General features: G+C 51.5%; 6 protein-coding genes across 6 annotated transcripts; 2 read left to right on the top strand and 4 right to left on the bottom strand.

Moving 5' to 3' along the window:
* Positions 1 to 531: 531 nt before the first annotated feature.
* N7482_009067 (cytochrome P450) lies at positions 532 to 2,344 on the top strand (the record flags this gene model as incomplete). Its single annotated transcript, XM_056691191.1, has 2 exons — positions 532 to 1,560; positions 1,652 to 2,344. The coding sequence occupies 2 exons, from the start codon at positions 532 to 534 to the stop codon at positions 2,342 to 2,344; spliced, it is 1,722 nt and encodes a 573-aa protein (XP_056538897.1).
* Positions 2,345 to 2,921: 577 nt separating this feature from the next.
* Positions 2,922 to 4,637, bottom strand: N7482_009068 (putative MFS drug efflux transporter; the record flags this gene model as incomplete). The annotated part of the gene is made up of 1 exon (XM_056691192.1): positions 2,922 to 4,637. One exon carries the CDS (start codon positions 4,635 to 4,637, stop codon positions 2,922 to 2,924), a length of 1,716 nt encoding a protein of 571 aa, XP_056538898.1.
* A 2,675-nt stretch (positions 4,638 to 7,312) lies between these two features.
* N7482_009069 (Zn(II)2Cys6 transcription factor domain-containing protein) lies at positions 7,313 to 8,545 on the bottom strand (the record flags this gene model as incomplete). The annotated part of the gene is made up of 1 exon (XM_056691193.1): positions 7,313 to 8,545. The coding sequence occupies one exon, from the start codon at positions 8,543 to 8,545 to the stop codon at positions 7,313 to 7,315; it is 1,233 nt and encodes a 410-aa protein (XP_056538899.1).
* Positions 8,546 to 9,305: 760 nt separating this feature from the next.
* N7482_009070 (sugar porter family MFS transporter) lies at positions 9,306 to 11,133 on the bottom strand (the record flags this gene model as incomplete). Its single annotated transcript, XM_056691194.1, has 5 exons — positions 9,306 to 9,972; positions 10,029 to 10,498; positions 10,554 to 10,658; positions 10,729 to 10,967; positions 11,031 to 11,133. The coding sequence occupies 5 exons, from the start codon at positions 11,131 to 11,133 to the stop codon at positions 9,306 to 9,308; spliced, it is 1,584 nt and encodes a 527-aa protein (XP_056538900.1).
* A 528-nt stretch (positions 11,134 to 11,661) lies between these two features.
* N7482_009071 (uncharacterized protein) lies at positions 11,662 to 15,249 on the top strand (the record flags this gene model as incomplete). The annotated part of the gene is made up of 2 exons (XM_056691195.1): positions 11,662 to 14,501; positions 14,553 to 15,249. 2 exons carry the CDS (start codon positions 11,662 to 11,664, stop codon positions 15,247 to 15,249), a joined length of 3,537 nt encoding a protein of 1,178 aa, XP_056538901.1.
* An 869-nt stretch (positions 15,250 to 16,118) lies between these two features.
* Positions 16,119 to 18,151, bottom strand: N7482_009072 (glycoside hydrolase family 1 protein; the record flags this gene model as incomplete). Its single annotated transcript, XM_056691196.1, has 4 exons — positions 16,119 to 16,495; positions 16,560 to 17,171; positions 17,234 to 17,717; positions 17,774 to 18,151. 4 exons carry the CDS (start codon positions 18,149 to 18,151, stop codon positions 16,119 to 16,121), a joined length of 1,851 nt encoding a protein of 616 aa, XP_056538902.1.
* Between the last annotated feature and the right edge of the window lie 698 nt (positions 18,152 to 18,849).

Here is an 18,849-nt window from a genome sequence, read left to right on the forward strand (position 1 = left end):
CCTTGGCACGCAGGCCCACACGTCGAGGTTCCTCACAATTTGGGGCCTGTTCTGGGCGACCACACGAGTTACCTTGACAACGAGATAAAGATATTCATAAGAACTTCATTCCGCATGTAGTGGTTGCTGCGAGTGGAGCTTGGCGAAGAATATGGTTTCGTGGCTCTCGGGGCTGACGCCAAAGGTGCTTGACGAATTCGTCAGCATGCTCGGCCGAGTTTTTTCGGTGTATCTTCTTGAATACGGAGTATACCGGGAGGAGTTTCGGGCATGGAAAGGCCGTCGGCCTATCTATCGGTGCATCGGTCATCCTTCGTTGGTGATCTCCTCTGATGGGGGGAAACCCCACCCTCCCCGGCCTTACACTCAGCTGACATGGATTGATGAGAGTGCCTTCGGCTAGGACCTCAGACGTGTGTTCTATATAGACCCTTTGAGGGGCAATGAGTATCCTGGAACTTGCTGACTGATTTCCAATCAATCATTTGGTCCCTAAATTTTCTTCAGTCCAAGTTGCCCTGGAATACCACAATGGCGTTTTCAGATACAATTCAATTAGTCGGTGCTAGTCTAGGGTCAACATCATGGAGCATTTTCGCCGTACTCGTGACTATTTTCACATTGTACTGGCGGATGATGCCTCACCCGATCCCAGGAATTCCATACAACAAGAAATCAGCACAAAAGCTGTTGGGAGATGCCCCCGACATGATTAAAGAGGTCAGCGTTAGCAGAGAGCTCAACGTGTGGCTGGTCAAGCAAGTGAATAAACTACAAACACCATTATGCCAGGTCTTCGTGGAGCCGTTTTCCAAGCCCTGGGTCCTTCTCGCCGACTCAGCCGAGGCTCAGGATATCATGATTCGACGACCGGAGTTTGACCGCTCCAACTTCATCACCGACGGGCTGGGCCCATTGGACGGCTTTCATGCCCGTATGAAGACCGGTCCAGCATGGAAGACAACACGATCATGGTTGCAGGACCTCATGAGTCCGAGCTTCCTGAATAATATCGTTAGCCCAGTCATGTACGACAACTCGCTTCATCTGGTAAACTTTTGGCAGGAAAAGGCTCGTCTAGCTAATGACCGGCCCTTCGATGTCAACGAGGACTTGAATCATAGCGCCCTCGATGGCATGCTTTCTTTCGTATTCGACCGGCATTTCGAACACACTGCCCTTGGCCCTCAAATCGAGGCTGCCTCCAAGCTCGATACTTCAACGGTCAAGGTTGGCACCCGTGGAGAGGTGGAATTCCCAGAGGGAAAGCTCCACCCGTTTATCGACGCGCTCTATGAGACGGTCGATGCCATTGATAAAGTGACCAAGTCCATGTTGCCAAGGTTCACTATGTGGTGGCTGCGTCAGACACCTCGGTATAGAAACGTCACTGCCATAAAGACGCGCGTTGTTCGGGAACAAGTGCAGGGTGCCCTGGCTAGATTCCGCGCGACAGGAGAAACTAAAACGGCGATCGAATATATGCTGATGCGTGAATCCAAGGCTGCTGAGAAGCAGGGCCGAAAGCCGGACTATGAAAACCTTACTATGATGGAAGAAGTGAGATATACCTACTTCCCTTATTTATTTCCTCAAATACTTGTTATTTCTAGTAGTATATTTCTACTCACAAGATTGCATCTTCCTTTAGATTGCTGGGCAATTTATTGCCGGTCTACATACAACCAGCACCACTCTTGCATGGTCCTTCATCTACATGACCCGATACCCGGAGGTTCAAAACAAGCTACGACACGCGCTGTTTTCCACTTACGCCGATGCCTACGCAGAAAAGCACCCCCCTTCACTGGCCGAGCTTAACAAAACGCGAGTGCCATACCTAGAGGGCGTACTGGAGGAGGCCCTCCGGTTGCACGCGACCAGTGTAGCGCGACAAGCCGTCCGGGACACTGAAGTTTTCGGCCATCACATTCCCAAAGGCACCAATATTATCTTGATCGCCAACGGGCCTGGATTCCATGCACCATCGCTTTCTGTCGACGAGAAACTGCGTAACAAGACTACCAAGGCTAACGAGTGGGATGAAAGTCGCGACCTGAGCGTCTTCGACCCGGAGCGTTGGCTCAAGTACAAGAAAGGGAGCTCTGGAGAAGATGAAGTCGAGTTCAACGCGAATGCAGCCCCTCAGATTGCCTTTGGCATGGGTCCGCGCAGCTGTTGGGGTCGCCGTCTGGCTTACTTAGAGATGCGCATGGTGGTTACGCTGGTTATCTGGAACTATGACCTTCTACCGGTTTCGCCCGCTCTGGCTGCGCCGAAGGCGAGCTATGGCATTGTTCACAGGGCGGATCAGTGTTTCTTGAGACTGAAGAGTAGGAAATAGTCAATCTATGGCGAGGGAAATGAATCTCCAAACGTGAGGTTTTTGACTCTCTGGATTTGGCACCTCTCAAATTGTGACGCGTTATCGCTGTATTTATGATAGCAAACATTCGAGTACACTAAAGCCTCTGAGCGTCCGCTGGTCAGGGGCTATCAAATCCAAGTAAGAAATTTGCAAAGTGCTCCAAAAAAGTGATATTCCCCGCACTCCGATTCCAAAATCGAAAACACAGGAGGGTAAGCCTGTGGAAGGTTACCTGGTCAATTGACATTCCTATGATGAGTCAAATAACAATTTACATTTTAAATAACTAGAGTAGCAACAGAGAATGCAATCGTTGAGTTCTTTCCATTTGGAATTTAGCCTATTTTCCTATTCTCTAAAAACTTGGTATCCGAAACAGAAAGATATCAGGCCGAATGAAGATAGGGACTATTTAAACAGCACCACAACCAGAAGTACAACCACCAAAGCTGACCATTATAACTCGAATGTAGTTTGAGAAATTGGAAATAAAATTGAATAGGAAACAAACAAGTCTTTCTGGAGTCTATGCGCCGTCAACCAAGGCCACATCTCACGCCGCATGAACGCCACTTCCTACACCAAACAACTTTTCGCGACGCATCAGCAGACTCAATACAGCCACAAGACCACCACCGGCAATTGTTAGAATGTAAGTGTCGTCAATGGCATTGACAATAGCATCAAGCACGCGAGACTTGAGCTCCGGGGAAAGATCCTTGACAAGATCTGATTGGGCACCTAGAATGGCAGCTTGAATTTCGGCTGAAGGTACGTTAGGCAGAATAGCCTCAATCTTGTCAAGACAGCCATTCAGAAGAACGGCATTGGCAATAGCAAGAGCAATGGTAATGCCCACAAACTGCGCCAGGGTGATAAACCCAATGGCTGGCGCGATATTTTCAGGTGAAACCACGGCCTGTGCGACAGAAAATGAAGCTTGCAGGAACATTCCAACGCCGACACCCAGTGGCACGCTGTAGCCATACACCCGGCTCTGTGAAGTGTCTTGATCAATGGTGTACATGAGGGCTGATCCGAGCACGATCAGCAGGCCGCCCAGCAAGTACCAGGGCATGTAGTAGCCCAGTCTTGCCATCAGGTTGCCGTTGGTAAAGACAAATACCACCATCACTACCACGAATGGGAGGAGTCGCACACCAGCATCGAGTGGACTGTCATTGCGCGTGAACTGGAAGAAGAGAGGAATCATGTAAATTGGGATGAAGGCGCATGCGCCCCCTGATGCGCTAGCAGCGAAGAGGATGAGAACGGTTTTTGATCTGAAGAATTGCACCGGAATGATGCGACGTGATAAGGATACGCCAATTGCCCAGACCTGTTGGATGCCCAGAGCAATAAATAAGACGCCCGACACAACAAACAGCGCGATAATGCGACCAGAGTTCCACGGGTAAGTGACGCCTCCCAGATTGATGGCCAGGATCAATGCAGTCAAAGCTCCACATTGAAACACGATGCCTGGGTAATCAAGCTCAACAGACCGCTCTTTGATAGAATCACCGGGGCGAGGATCCTTGTTGGGGATCAGGAAGAGGTAGAAGGGTGCACAGACGGCTCCGATGAAGAGGTTGATATAGAAAGCCCATCGCCAGCCCACCGAGGACTCGCTGAAGGCGCCGCCGATCACAGGGCCCAGCACAATTCCCAGACCCCACGACAAGCCAGTGCAGGAGACGTAAATTGGACGCTCAGAGATAGTTGTAGTCATCGCAATGAGCGTCATACACCCCACGTACAAACCGGACCCACCCACGCCGGCAATGGCGCGACCCAGGATCATAACATTCATGGAGGGTGCCGCACCGCAAATTGCAGAGCCGACCTCGAAGAGAGCCACATGGAAGATATAGAGCCACTTGGTATTGAAGTGACCATATATGCGGCCCCAAACCAAGTTGGTGGCCGTCGCGCTCAGCAGGAATGCAACGCTGAGCCATGAAAGCTTCGTGATACCGCCGAGATCCTGAACGATAACTGACTGGAGATCGGCTACCACTGTCGCATCAAGTGCATAGAGGAAGGTCGATGCCAGAATAGACGCCAGGGTTAAGTACCACTTCCAGCCATTGATGTCCCGTGGCGGGGCCTCCGGCTCGGCGAGAGGAGCATTATCATTTGCTGGTGGTATCTGCCTCTCATCGTCGTAGGAGTCTTCCGCACGACTAGTTGACCCAGACTCGTCAAGCCTTTTGTCTTCCAGGTTGCTCCCAGCCAATCCCTGGTGTTTCTCATCAAGGACCACCATCGCAGCGACCGGATGAGCAGTCCGAAAATAAGATGGGCGGGTATAGTGCCGATACTCGACGGTGGGACGAGCTTGTATGTCTGCCTTCTGGGGACAAATATGGAAAGGAACGGAGGGAGGTAATGGGCCAAGAAAGTGGTCAGTGGAATTCTTCTAGACCCGTGAATATTGTCAGAGAATGATATCTTCGAGGCAGAAGTTCCCTTGAAGCACTTACCTCTTTCGCTGAGACACGAGTGTTCTAAATGATAATCATGATAAGTCCACCAGATTTTGCTCACGACGGTCGATGTTTAAGCTTAGGATTGATTTGTAAGGGACATTTTCGATTCCTACCAACCACTCCTGCATTGAGCGGCTATAGTAAATGGGATTGCTGATCATCAAACGAAGCCTAACCTAATCCGGACTAGAGCCCTTTGTTATCCCTGGGCTTTGCTTTTTTACTCAGCCCGGTGTTGGTTGGGACCCACTTTCTTCGGCCGACATTTTTCGGCCCAGATTTATAATACTTCGCCCGTGAATTATCGGCTGTAAATCCATCCATGCCCGCGAACCCTCCCGGCCTTTGGAAGATCAATTCAAATTATCGCCGAGATATCTGACAAACGGACGGAGTTTACAGATTTCTGTCAAACTGCTTTGCACATAGATTAATGATAATTTCTCAGTTCCTTTAATATGAATACAGATTAGGCTAGGTGGAACGCTTGCGTCGCTCGGTTAATCTGTTTGAGTCAATTGTATATTTCTTGCAATTGGTACCTAGTTAGTTTATCTGAGAGTAAAGGAAATGGACAGTTGTTGGTTGGTTGGTTGATATCATTTACCCTGACCCCTCGCACCAATAGCGCGCAATTAAATAATGATAGAATTGCATAGAGATGAAACCAATTCACCGTTCACGTGGGAGTTCAACATAACGGTCAACGAAAGGGAAACTGGCAGGAGGTGAAACTTTGACGCTGAACGGGGCGTGTAAGTGGTGCACAGCTTGGTCAAGGTACATGTACCAATATGAGCTGGAGAACGGGGATGGCCAAAAAGCGTGATTAGTGTATCTCTTACTCTCGCAGGGAGTGCCTAGACCAAATTCGGCTGGGCAGTATGCCGTCTCTTCGTGCATGAACTGGGGCCGTTTCGATGAGACAAAGGCGACCCCGCCCTCGGGGCAGCTTTTCTCGAAATCAAATATACTCACAGCCCATCATGGGACGGAAGATGACTCATTCGCCAACTTCTTTGGATATGGATGAAGAGTCTGTACAGGACGATATATCGCGCGCTACACGCTATTTATCCTAATGTCGCGGATTCTGTGCTGCTATGACGCCCGACCTACCACTAGCCCTAATGGAAAGCCCAAGGAAATTGGCAATATGGCGTTTGGCTCTGGGTTTGTGTCCATCCCACTGCCGTTCGAGGCTGTATTTGATCCTCGTAGTGAGCTAGACGGAACAGTATAAAGAAATAATGGGCGTCGACTGAAAAGGATCTTAAGGTCTTGATGAATTCGGCCAGGAGGCATCAAGTCTCCCTGGCCTTGAAGCCGTGCGCGTGAATGGAAGATAGACTACCCGACTCAGATACTGGAAGGAGCCAGATTAGGGCGGAGCTCAAATCAATCGCCGGACAGAGTCTGAATTGAACACGATTCCAGCTCACGCATGTTCAGACTTCTCGAGACAACCAAATAAGAGCCAAATCGCTTTCAACAAGCTCAACTATCGTATACTCTACCCGATGACTTCACCTGCGTGTCACCTTTTATCTCTAGGATATTCAAACTAGAATGGCGTTGCAACTAATATGTATGTTGAATTCCTTATACATGCAAGAGTCCACTCATAGTCGTATACAACGCAACGGCATTGACTGACATTGCAGATAAACCAATCGAGATACTATAATGAATGAGCTACCCTCCTCCTATGTAGCTGGCTACCTTAGTTAATTGAGTCAAGATTCATTCTCCCTTGATTCATTCCGCTATAGCTAGGATGACGCAGGATGTAGTAGTCTACTCACCGGTCGTCTTGTTCTTCAAAGTAAACCGGGAAAACTGAGCAACCGAACCCACCTTACTCTCAGCATCTGAAGGGGAACAGAGTAACTCTTCGTTAGTTTGCTCAGAGATCAAGCTGTTGCAGCGAGTTTCCTCCACTCGTTTGCGAAACTGATCAAATGAAACCGCTGACCTGACCGTTGATCTTGATTGATGTTAACAAATTGGAAATTCATTCGTACGAACCAGTCGGGTTGCGAGGTCATATTTACCTGGAATTCAAACCGTGACTAACATCATGATCAAAGGCTCAGCTCGAGATCACATCATCCGGTTGAAAGAAAAGTTTCAGTGCATAACTGTAAGAGCCAGCGGCTAATCGAGGAGGAGAGTTTGGCCACTGTTGCAGAATCGTAGGGTGAGGCAGTAGGTCACAAGGGAGAATAACGGGTTGGCTCTAAACAGCTGCTCTTCTCACAAGCTAAGTTTAAGTGTAGCAGAGTGACGGGCACGTTTCTCCGTGACGATGAACTTAGCAAGTAGGGAGAAACAAATATAATCCGTATGACTAGGATAAGTTGACAGGAGTAGTGGTGCGGAATGAGTTCGTATATTATGAAGCTAGGAAGAGATAATTTACGTATATATCTAGAATATTGGCCATATCACATCATGACCTTACTTGTTGACTAGCTTGTGCGAACAACATCAGCAGCACCGCAGCTTGACCCGCCAAGGGCTGGTCCCAGAAAAGACGAGACCGAATCTGCTCCACAGCCACCCGATAGCAGGTCTCCAGCAACTCCAATTCTCGCGGTCGACAGTTCTCTTTCATCCGTAATCCCACCGCCATCGCCATATACAAGTGAAATTTGGCCATGGAGACCGGGTATCCATCTCCGTGAGTGTCAGGTCGGTGCGAGGGACCGTCGATTATATCGAGGAAAATCTGGAACATGTCATGCCCGAGAGGATATCCCATTCCGGGGGTCATTTGGAGGAAATTATCTAGAAGGGGCTGGATTTCGACGCTAGTCGGCATGCCACTGACATTTTCCGTTTTGGGGGGCGGGAAGAAGCCGAAGCTCGGTGGTTTCATATCTTCTCCCATATCGACCATTGGGAAGCTGGGAATCGAATAGTCCAGCTCCAGATTGTACTCTGAGATTGACATCGATGACCGTCGCGAGCGGGGCGATTCTACCAAGTTCCCTAAAGATAGATAGGGAATAGGATCATGTCCGGGCGACAGGCACACCGATATCGGGGGAGATAACGCCATCCCCCTCTTAGGCGGTAGTAAGCGTCCATCACACACGGGGGAGAGCGGACTCGGAGCTGCAGATATTGTGGACGACATGTAGGACGAAGACAGCGGAGACATGTTATTGGCAAAGTCCACCACTTCAATCCGAGGGATGTCCAGCGTATAGGGACTGTTATCGGGGAACAGGTGCCCAAATGACTCGGAACCAGAGTCGGCATACCTCGGCAGCTCTAGGTCAGTGAGCAGGTGAAGAGACGGCGGCGAGGGAGGACGTTCTGAACAATTATCTCCTGGGTATGAAACAGTCGGGTTTGGTATCCCGCTGCTCAGCTCAACAACGCGCGCTTCCAGCTGTTGTACGCGCTGCTCCAGCGCCATCTGGCCCTCACTGCTCTTCCCAGGTCGTACGCAATGCAGCGAGAACCGGCGACAATTCGCACACGCCTTCTCCCCATCGCATCGAATCTTCCTTCTCCGACACCGCTCACAAGCGATGGTGACGGCCTTGTTCCGTGAGGTCCACTGTCCAGTCGGGCTATCCCCCACGGTGCGACGGCGTTCCACCCCGGGGGTATTCGGGTCCGGGACGTGCGAGACAGGTCTTCCATCATGGGCGAGCCAGCCACTCGTGTTCATGATTGACAGACGGCCAAAGGAGCAAACAAATACCGTCAGAGCCAGGGCAGAGAGGTGTGTTCGAGGGCAGAACATCAGCCATGACAGGTCCCGATGGCGATGGCGATGGCGAAAGTAGCTCGGGCGACAGACTGACTGCGGGTGAAAAAAAGACTGCGCAGGCTTTCCCAGCCGATCGCGAGCGCGATTCTGCTTGGCTTAGACGTGAAAAGTCAAAACAATTAAGTTATTTTTCCCGATGTGGTGCCCCCGCAGCAGTGAGTGAGTCCCAAGAGCACTGCCACGCTCTATCTTTTACCACTCTGGGCATGGCCACGGAGAACGGGGGCCAACTCCGCTCGCAGAGCGGTCTGTGCCAGGGTTCGGCTTGTCATGTGTATCTCTCATAATATCGGGGGAGAAGGGGGGACAGACTGTGGAGGTGCATCGGATCCTGGTTGAGAATCGAGTCCGTTACAACGTAGGGCGGGGAAGGGAATGCTACGCCGAGTCGGGGGTGCAGGGGGGTGGCAACTTGCAAGGGAGGGGAGTGTTGGGGAAGGAAGAAAGAGGCAATAAGACGAGGAAGAAAGAAGAGAGAAGAGAGGGCAAGGGAAGAGACGATGGAGATTCAATCCTAAAGTATCGATGGAGTACAGGAGGGGAGGAACATGAAGTAGGGCTTAGGGCTAGCTACGTGTACCCTCACTAGATCCTCGATCCTCTTCGGTCCTCGAGGCATCTATGTTCCGACGCCTCGACTATTTACCAGCGACCTTCCCTAGATTCTCTCCATATGAGCCACCGTCATTTCTGGCTTTGCAACCTCCGTCTCTTCCTTCGCCCCCCATTCCGCATCCCCTGGCGCGGGCTGGGCCCCGAACAATACCTCCATCTCCTCCAGCGACTTCCCCTTGGTCTCGGGAATGAACCACCACGCCCAAAAGCCCATGAAGACCATCAACGTGGCAAAGAAGAAATATGTCCCGTATCCCAGCGAGGTGATCATATATGGCGTGGTGCGGCTGATGATAAACGACCACAGCCACTGATTCGCCGTAGTCAGCGCCACGCAGAGCATGCGGATGTCAATCGGGAACACTTCGGAGCAGATCACCCAGGTGATGCCCTGCCAGGTGGCACAATAGATCAGCCCGTACAGGTAGACACAGACCATGGCGAGGTAAGTCCATGCATTGCGCGCCGTGTCGCCACGGGCTGCTGCGCCTTCGGGGTCCGCCCGGAAGACATAGCCTCCGATATACCACATGGGCAGACTGCCAACGAAGGCGCCCCAGATCAGCCCGCTGCGGCGTCCCATTTTCTCGACCAGCCAGACGCTGAAGATGATCATTCCCAAGGTTTTGGCCACCCCATAAAACCCCGTCGCAAACAGTTTCGTATCTGTGCCTGTTATTCCCAGGGTTTCAAAGATCCGGGGCGAGTAGCTGTGGCATGGTTAGCGGTGCATGCGTGGCCTTCAAGCAAGGGAAGCTGTTCCTACTATGTGATGATATTGACGCCGGTCAGGTTCTGGAACGCCATCAGCAGAAGGCCAATGCCGATCCGGTTGCGGGTGCCTTTCTGCGACAGTCGATGGACGTAATCCCAGAAATTATGCTTGGTTCCTGCGGCAGGGACTCCGATCTGGATCTGCGCGCGGATCTGCTGCATCTCATCCTGAATCATGGGATGATCGGCGGGAAGCTTTCGGATCCAGATGAGGCTGCGTGTGGCTTCCTCCCACCGGTCTTGCTTTGCATACCACCGGGGAGTTTCCGGACACCAGAAGATCCCCAGGAGCAGCAGACCACCCGGCAGCAGCTGAAGACCCAGAGGAACCTGCCACTGCGCCATCTTCTCTGGGGGGATGGTGCGATGGACGATATAGTTGATCCAGAACCCACACATCCCGCCCCCCTGGGAACAAATCTCGAAGATGCCGACCAGACGACCACGAATTGAAGGAGGTGACTAGATGGGGTTTATTAGATACGTCACTATCCCATCTGGTACACATCTAACGTACTGTTTCCGCGATGTACACGGGCACCTGAAGGGACACGGAGCCGATGCCAAAGCCAGCGATGGCCCGGCCGGCGTAGATCATGCCCAGATGGCCTGAAGACGCAGTCTTGTTCATTCCTTGTGTATTAGCTATTGACCACAACTCTCTAGTGACTAGTGGTCCAGAGGGGCCTCACCATCAGACTTCCTCCTACGCAGAAGATGGAAATGGCCATCACAATGGCCATCTTGCGCCCAAACCGCTCGGCCAAGGGGAAAGTGAGCAGAGACCCGAAGAAACAACCAGCCTGGAAGGTCGACACAATGTTCCCTTGCAGCGTGTCAGTCTCCAGTTTGGAGACACGCTCCATGCCAAAGTCACGGCGGAAGGGCTCCAAGGCCATGGTGCCTCCGATGACACTGGTATCGTAACCCACTACCCCACCCATCGCATTAACCATTCGCCCTCAAGGACACGCTGGGAGTAAAGTGGACATACTGGCAATGGCTCCCATACTCACAACCAGGGCAATGAGATGCACACGTAAGTTGCGCACCTCAGGTGGATCATTGTTGTTGTCGGCATGCAGATTGAACCCCATGGTGGGCTGTGCTGGTCACGATTCAGACTGGGGAAAAAGACAAGGCAAGGCTTGCATTGTTTGGCAAGGCGAATCTGTGGAGACGCTGGGGCTTTTCTATCGGATTCACCCCGCATCTGCACCTTGGAGCACGGCCGTTCTCGCGGACAAGATGGCTCACGACGGAGTCCCCCCGCGTTGGTCAGTAGATCCCCCGCAAGCCAAAGATCCGTCGTACTGGTTCTAGCCAGCGCTGGTGAACCCTCTCTGGACTCGACCATCCATGACCCTCCCTGCATGGGCGGGCTTGGCCCGTCTGGGCCTTTTCAACAATCTCTTGGCATCCCAATGCTGGAGCCCATAACGCGGCCGCCGAGCCCGAGAAAGTGAGGCTGTGCAAAGGTGATTGTTCACCTCCAGAGTTTTATCATGGGAAGTCGTCGCTCAGCGGCGTAACCCTGGCCCAAGTCTCTGAACCGCAAATGGCTGTGGATGCAAGACTAGTAGCTCTCTCGCACCAGCGCCAGGAACATTTCGATACTCAAGACGATGGAAGCTCGAGGAACGCCGGAGCCAGGCAATCTAGGCGCGAACTCAATTCCTGTGATTACCGTCCAGGTGCCCGACAATAACACTGCATCGGGTCTATCCCGGGGCAGCGACGATGCCCTCTCCCGAGGTCGATGGAACAGCAACCTGGCCGCCATCGAAGGCCAGACCGGCCGGGATCGAGCCATGAGCGGCAGTACAATGGCCCCCAGCAGTTCGCAAGACGACATATGTAAGGAGACGCGGGCCTCATCGTGTGGGACGTCGGGAATCTACTCGGGCAGCGAGCTGGAGGAGGCGCTTCGACCCGACCCGGGCTCCGAGGGTGATTTTGAGGTCAAGGACAACCCGTTCGACTTCTCCCCGGGACAGCTTAACAAACTACTCAACCCTAAGTCCCTCGCCGCCTTCGTTGCGTTGGGTGGATTGCCCTGGTTGGTCCGGGGACTGCGCACGGATGTCTCGGCTGGTCTCAGCGTGGACGAGTCTGTCGTCAGCGGGGGGAATAGGGAGGATGCTGGCGTCATCGCCTCGAAATCAACTGATAAGAAGCCGGCCAACATGTTTGATGATCGAATCCGAGTGTTCAAGCCCAATACTTTGCCGGAGAAGAAAGCCACGCCGCTATGGAAGCTCATGTGGATTGCATACAACGACAAGGTCCTGATCCTGCTCACCGTGGCCGCCGTCATTTCCCTCGCCCTTGGCCTGTACGAAACATTTGATCCGAACCACTCCAGTGGAGGAGAAGGGTCTCACGCCAAACGAAGCTCCGGGATGGGACTCGACTGGGTGGAAGGATGTGCCATCTGCGTGGCCATTTGCATTGTGGTGTTGGTGGGGTCCCTGAACGACTACCAAAAGGAACGCGCCTTTGTCCGACTCAACAAGAAGAAAGAGGATCGGGAGGTGACTGTCACTCGCTCGGGAAGAGCAGTGCGGATTTCCGTTCACGACATCCTAGTGGGCGATATCTTGAACCTAGAGCCGGGAGACTTGGTCCCGGTCGATGGCATCTTCATCGACGGCCACAACCTGAAATGCGACGAGTCCTCTGCCACCGGTGAATCCGACCAGCTGAAGAAGACTGGCGGCGAGCAGGTGATGCGTCTCCTGGAAGAAGGCCACAGCCGGGCCCAAGACTTGGACCCGTTTATCATCTCCGGAAGCAAGGTGCTCGAGGGAGTCGGCACCTGTTTGGTGACATCTGTCGGTGTCAACTCCAGCTTTGGAAAGATCCTCATGGCCATGCGTCAGGATATGGAACAGACCCCGTTGCAGAAAAAGCTGGATCATCTCGCTGGTGCTATCGCCAAGCTGGGTAGCAGCGCTGCCCTGCTGTTGTTCTTCGTTCTGCTCTTCCGGTTTCTGGGCAACTTGTCGGGCAACGCCGGTACCATCTCTGAGAAGGCCTCGCAGTTCACGGATATCCTCATCGTAGCGATCACGGTGATTGTCGTCGCCGTGCCCGAGGGCCTCCCCTTAGCTGTCACTCTCGCCCTCGCCTTCGCAACCACACGGATGGTCAAGCTGAACAACCTGGTCCGCGTGCTCAAGTCCTGCGAGACGATGGGAAACGCCACAACCGTATGCTCTGATAAGACCGGTACTCTCACACAGAACCGCATGACGGTGGTGACAGGAACCTTCGGCGATGCCGCCTTTGACGACAAGAGCCAGACAGGCAAAGGAACAACATCAGCAGACTTCGCCAAAGGCCTCTCAGCTGAGCAGAAGCAGATGATGATCGCATCGGTAGCGATCAACTCGACCGCTTTTGAGGGCGAAGACGACGGGGTGCCGGGCTTCATCGGTTCCAAGACTGAAACGGCACTTCTGGGCTTCGCTCGGAATGTACTGGGAATGACTTCGCTGGTGGAGGAGCGTGCCAACGCTCCGACCATCCAGCTGATGCCCTTCGATTCTGGCCGCAAATGCATGGGCGCCGTCATGCGCTTGCCATCGGGTCATTATCGCTTCCTGGTCAAGGGTGCTGCTGAGATTCTTCTTCGTTACAGTTCAACCTCCTGGACCTCCGCTGGACTACGACCTATTGATGGCACCGAGCGGGAGCGACTCGAAGACGTTATCCTATCCTACGCAAAACAGTCTCTCCGGACGATCTCCTTGGCCTATCGTGACTTCGCCGCATGGCCTCCAGCGGAGGCTGTCGACTCGAGCGATCCATCCTCCGCCGACCTCAGCCTGCTGCTCAAGGACATGTCTCTACTCGGCGTGGTTGGTATCCAGGATCCCATCCGTCCTGGTGTGCCTGAAGCAGTAGACAAATGTCATCATGCCGGCGTGATTGTGCGCATGGTGACGGGCGACAATATGGTCACGGCCAAGGCGATCGCCACCGACTGTGGTATCTACACGGATGGGTTGGCGATGGAAGGTCCAGATTTCCGCCGTCTTACAGACGAGGAGTTTGATGAGGTGCTACCCAAGCTCCAAGTTCTGGCTCGATCCTCCCCGGAAGACAAGCGCATTCTCGTCACTCGGCTGCGAGCGATGGGCGAGATCGTGGCGGTCACTGGTGATGGTACCAACGACGGACCGGCTCTCAAGGCCGCCAACATCGGTTTCTCCATGGGCATTGCAGGCACGGAGGTTGCCAAAGAAGCCTCCGCTATTGTCCTCATGGACGACAACTTCGCTTCTATCCTGACGGCCTTGATGTGGGGACGCGCCGTCAACGACGCGGTGCGCAAGTTCCTCCAGTTCCAGATCACCGTCAACATCACTGCCGTCTTGTTGACCTTCATTTCCTCCGTGGCAGATTCACAGATGCGGTCTGTGCTGACCGCGGTGCAGCTGCTGTGGATCAACCTGATCATGTAAGTTACCCCCTTTTCCACCTCTCAAGGCAATACTAACCATCTATATAGGGACTCCCTAGCTGCCCTAGCACTAGCAACAGACCCCCCCACCGAAGAAATCCTCGACCGCAAACCCATCAAAGGCGGCGCCCCCCTCTTCTCAACAACAATGTGGAAGATGATCATCGGCCAAGCCATCTTCCAACTAACCGTAACCCTAATCATGCACTTCGTCAAAGCCCCGGGCTTCCTGGACTATGAAGACGACGTCCGACGCTCCGTCGTCTTCAACACCTTCGTCTGGATGCAAATCTTCAACGAATTCAACAACCGACGCCTCGACAACAAATTCAACGTGCTAACCGGTCTCCATCGCAACTGGTTCTTCATCGGCATCAACATCATCATGGTCGGCAGTCAAGCCGTAATCGCCAACTACGGCGGCGTCGCCTTCAGCATTGTCCCCATCAACGGGGTCCAATGGGCCATCTGTATTGTGGTGGCTGCATTCTCCCTCCCCTGGGCCATGGTCATCCGCATATTCCCTGATCCCTGGTTTGCGGCCATCGCCCACGTTGTTGGTAAGCCGTTCGTGACGGTGTATCATCCGCTTAGTCGGGGGATGCACTGGATCTGGCAGCCGTTTGGGCGCGGATTCCGTCGTCTGGGACAGATGATGAAGTTCAAACGCAAGGATGAGTCCGAGAATGAGTCTGATGCCAGTGATGTGGAGAAGGGGACTTCGACAAGGCATACGAAGGCTTGATTGATTGCATATATCTTTTACGATGACATGCCCCCACGGGCAACATTTTATGTTTATGGATGGTTAGTTCGCAGTGCCCAGGTCAGAGAAAATTTCGATACAGGAGGAGGCATTTTCCTGAGGTTAGGTTGGTAAGAAGATGACATTGGCAGGACTAATATCTGAGCTAAGATTATTGCGTTTGGTATACTTCATGTCTTTCGGTTGTGCTTCCAGTTTCAAAGGGGATGTTCTCTTATAGTGTGGCAGAGTTGCGGGAATATCAAGCATATCAGGTATCAATACGGTCCTCTACTTATACGCTTCCTGAAAACGAACTTAGAGCCTCGTCAAGGCCTATAGTGGCCTAATTGCCGTTTATACTATTAGGTTATCATAGTGGCGCGCAGCTTTGAAATCTCTGTGACGCCTTCATAAAGTCTAGTACGGCCTGGACCATTCTGGATCGCGAAATTGTGGCTAGTTTACCTTTCATGCCTTTGTTTAAGCCTCCTAGTAGACTCGAGACGTTTCTAAACGCGTCCCTAATTGGCCTTATAGCTCTTTTCGAATATTTCTTAATTCTAGATATCTACTAGTATATAGGTAATGATTTCTTAATAGTTAATAACAGCAGACTACTGTCAGACAAATTAGGATAACCAACAATTAAATTTATTGTTGGGCGAAGAGTAGCGGCTTCCGATACTGGAAAGTAGTACATCGCCTGATCTGATGGCTGACGTTGAATTTCGTTCCGGTCGTCCATCACAATTGTTATCTGCATATCGGTCTTTCTATTCTCCATGTTTCCATCTTGTAATCAAGTAATGAGTCCGGTCAGATAGATAAAATCCTAACTAGAAATTCAGAAGCTACTACAGTCAATATCAGTGCTGTCTTGCCTTCACAAAATCTACCAGGTCAAAAAAGCTCTTTTTATAGAACCGATCCTGCGTGGTTCTATTGACGACCTGAAGCCCGAACTGGGCAGAGTAATCTCCAAACTCCCAGTTGTCGACGAAACTCCACGCCAAAGCGCCCATCACATGTACCCCATCCTCGTAGATGGCGCGGAGAATCTCGGACATGAATGATAGGTAGTAAGTGCTGCGAGGCGAGTCAAAAAGTTGATCCGAAAGTTCCTTTTCAGCTTCGTCCCACACAGGGAAGCCAAATTCAGAGACTAGGATAGGATGTCGAAATGTATTCCACAGATAGGACAGATACTCGCGGAAGTAAGTCGGGGTGATATAGACGTATGATTCTTGAGATACGTGAGAACGTGAACTTTAAGGAGCACGTGGTGGACCTGAGGATTGTCAACTCACCCGACCTATAGCCAATATTCCACCCGTAGACATCCTTTGTTTCCTGGTTGACACAGTATGGGAAAAGCGAGTTGGTGGTTGAGCTATTTGCCGCACAGGCACTGATCCCCTCATGTGCCGGAGAGACCACTGTTGCTGTATAGGGATCAATGCCAAAGAAGTCTGCTGTGTGACCAATATATTCCAACTCAGTTTTGTTCAATGATCTGGCTCCGGGGAGTGTCTTTAAAATTGAATCGGGGTATTGTTTGCCGAGAAAAATGGGATTCGCAAAAAAGCCAAGTTGCATCTCGTTGAATCGATTGGCTGCCTGAACATCCTTGGAATTTTTCGGGTTCTTTGGAACACCAAAGTTATCATTGAATTTAATGCCCATCTTTCCCGTGGCTTTCAACTCTTCATGGTAGAATCGATATACTTGGGCATGTGCATGGACAACATTATCGACACCCTGAAAGTTGAACGAGTAGAGTAGTGGTTCATTGAAAGTGACCCAGATAGGAACTCGATCTGCGAAGTTTGACACGAGAATTTTGCCGTAGTTGACGAATGCATCAACAAATGTCTCATTCTGATAGCCTGCATTGTTATACCCTATATCGGGATGTCGAGCTGCGAAAGTTAGAACACTTAAGAAAACGGGTGTTAGGAGTCAGGCTAGGGATTATGCATACTGATGTTGTCGCTGGCCACGAACATGAGGGGGCTATCAAAATGGAGCATCGTCACAACAGGCTGCATTCCGGCATCAAGAACCGTATTGATGAGGTCATTGTAATGGTCAATAGCCTGTTTATTAACCGGTGTGCCAGGTAGAACAAAAGGTAGAATCCGCGTCCATGGAATTGTAAAGCTGTAATATTCCACACCCATGGCTGCTATTCGCTCAATATCCTGCTTATAGAGAAAGTAGTTCTCATTGGTAACATAGTCCTTTGGCTTGTCACCTGATATCAGTTTTTCCAGCAGGGATGGCGAGCGCCCCTCCATCGCAATTGCGCCTTCAATCTGAGCCGCACTCCCGGCAACGCCGAAAACAAAATCCCGGGGGAAATCGTAACAGTCTGTAGGACCAAAATAGTCGCGGGGCGGCAGGACTAGCTCGCTAGTTGGAACCGGAGTTGGACTGACGGTTGTCGAAAACATTCCGGTGGTAGTCTAGAATTCATAGTCAATAACTACAGAATACCGTCAGACAAATTTGGATAACCAACGTAGTTCTGTAGATCCGCTTCCAACCACATGGACGACCATGCGGCTTGACCATAGGGATCATGAGTATCTGTGGCATGGATGGCGGTTTTACCAGGAAGCCAGCTGCCCCAAGTTGTTGTGGAAACATTCGTGGTCAGGTGTTTGGCTGCATCTTTGTATGCCGGAGCATACGTCCTTGTAACCGTCGGAGAAGGAATTGAAGTCGCATAGCGAACCGTTTCGCTCAATGAATAGGAAAATGGCTGGAAGTAATAGCTTGGTGAGGCGAATGACTTTGAACACTGAGGCCGGGCTGTATATCCTGTCGTTGTGAGGTGAAGCTCCTGAGCCTCGGCAGCTACCGCAAGGCATAGGACTGGAAGTAATGTTGTTCGCATGACTGTATCCTTTTGAGCAGGTTGAGCAATGTTTTCCATCATCAGATTAGGAAGCACGTCATTCTTAAGTATTCTCAGAATGGGCTGTCAAGCCCCACCCCCCGCAAATTGAATTCCTGGAGTGCGGGTATTTATCGGCCGAAGAAAAGCATCGTGGAAGCTCACTTGTTAGGCATGGCACTAAGCCTAATTGATAGCGCGACCCAAGCGTGAGGTGAAACATATAAAGGGGAATAGATCGACAGCTTCTGGATCCCGGTTACAATGTCTGGTAGCATGAAGGCCAAGATCTGCAGCCGGATAATTCGAAGCATCCCCACATGGAGCGTGGGGCCTCCGAAATCAAATATCCGAGTTTGTTGCGTTGTGAACAAAAGGAAAGAAAGGAAGTTTCGCAATCATATGCAATTTATGAATGCTGCAGCGGTGTTCTTGGCTAATAGAAAAGTTGGATAGTAGGAAGTCCAGATCTGTAAGCCATGAATTCTTTGTGAAACTAGACTTTCGTGATGTCAATAAAGGCGCGACCATCTCTTTCAGGCCTTCTTGGGCTCCATGACCTGAACGTAAGATTTCCAACTGGAAATTGCGCGCGCGCAATAGTATACCAGAGGTCCTAATTATGAAAGTCCAGCATTGTTGAGGGTTTTTAGTGGAGGTGGAACCGATGTAGAAGGACAAGGATTCATAGTATGATT

This window comes from Penicillium canariense (genome assembly GCF_028826845.1).
Source record: "Penicillium canariense strain IBT 26290 chromosome Unknown utg000007l_segment0_segment0, whole genome shotgun sequence".
Classification (NCBI taxonomy): Eukaryota; Fungi; Ascomycota; class Eurotiomycetes; order Eurotiales; family Aspergillaceae; genus Penicillium; species Penicillium canariense.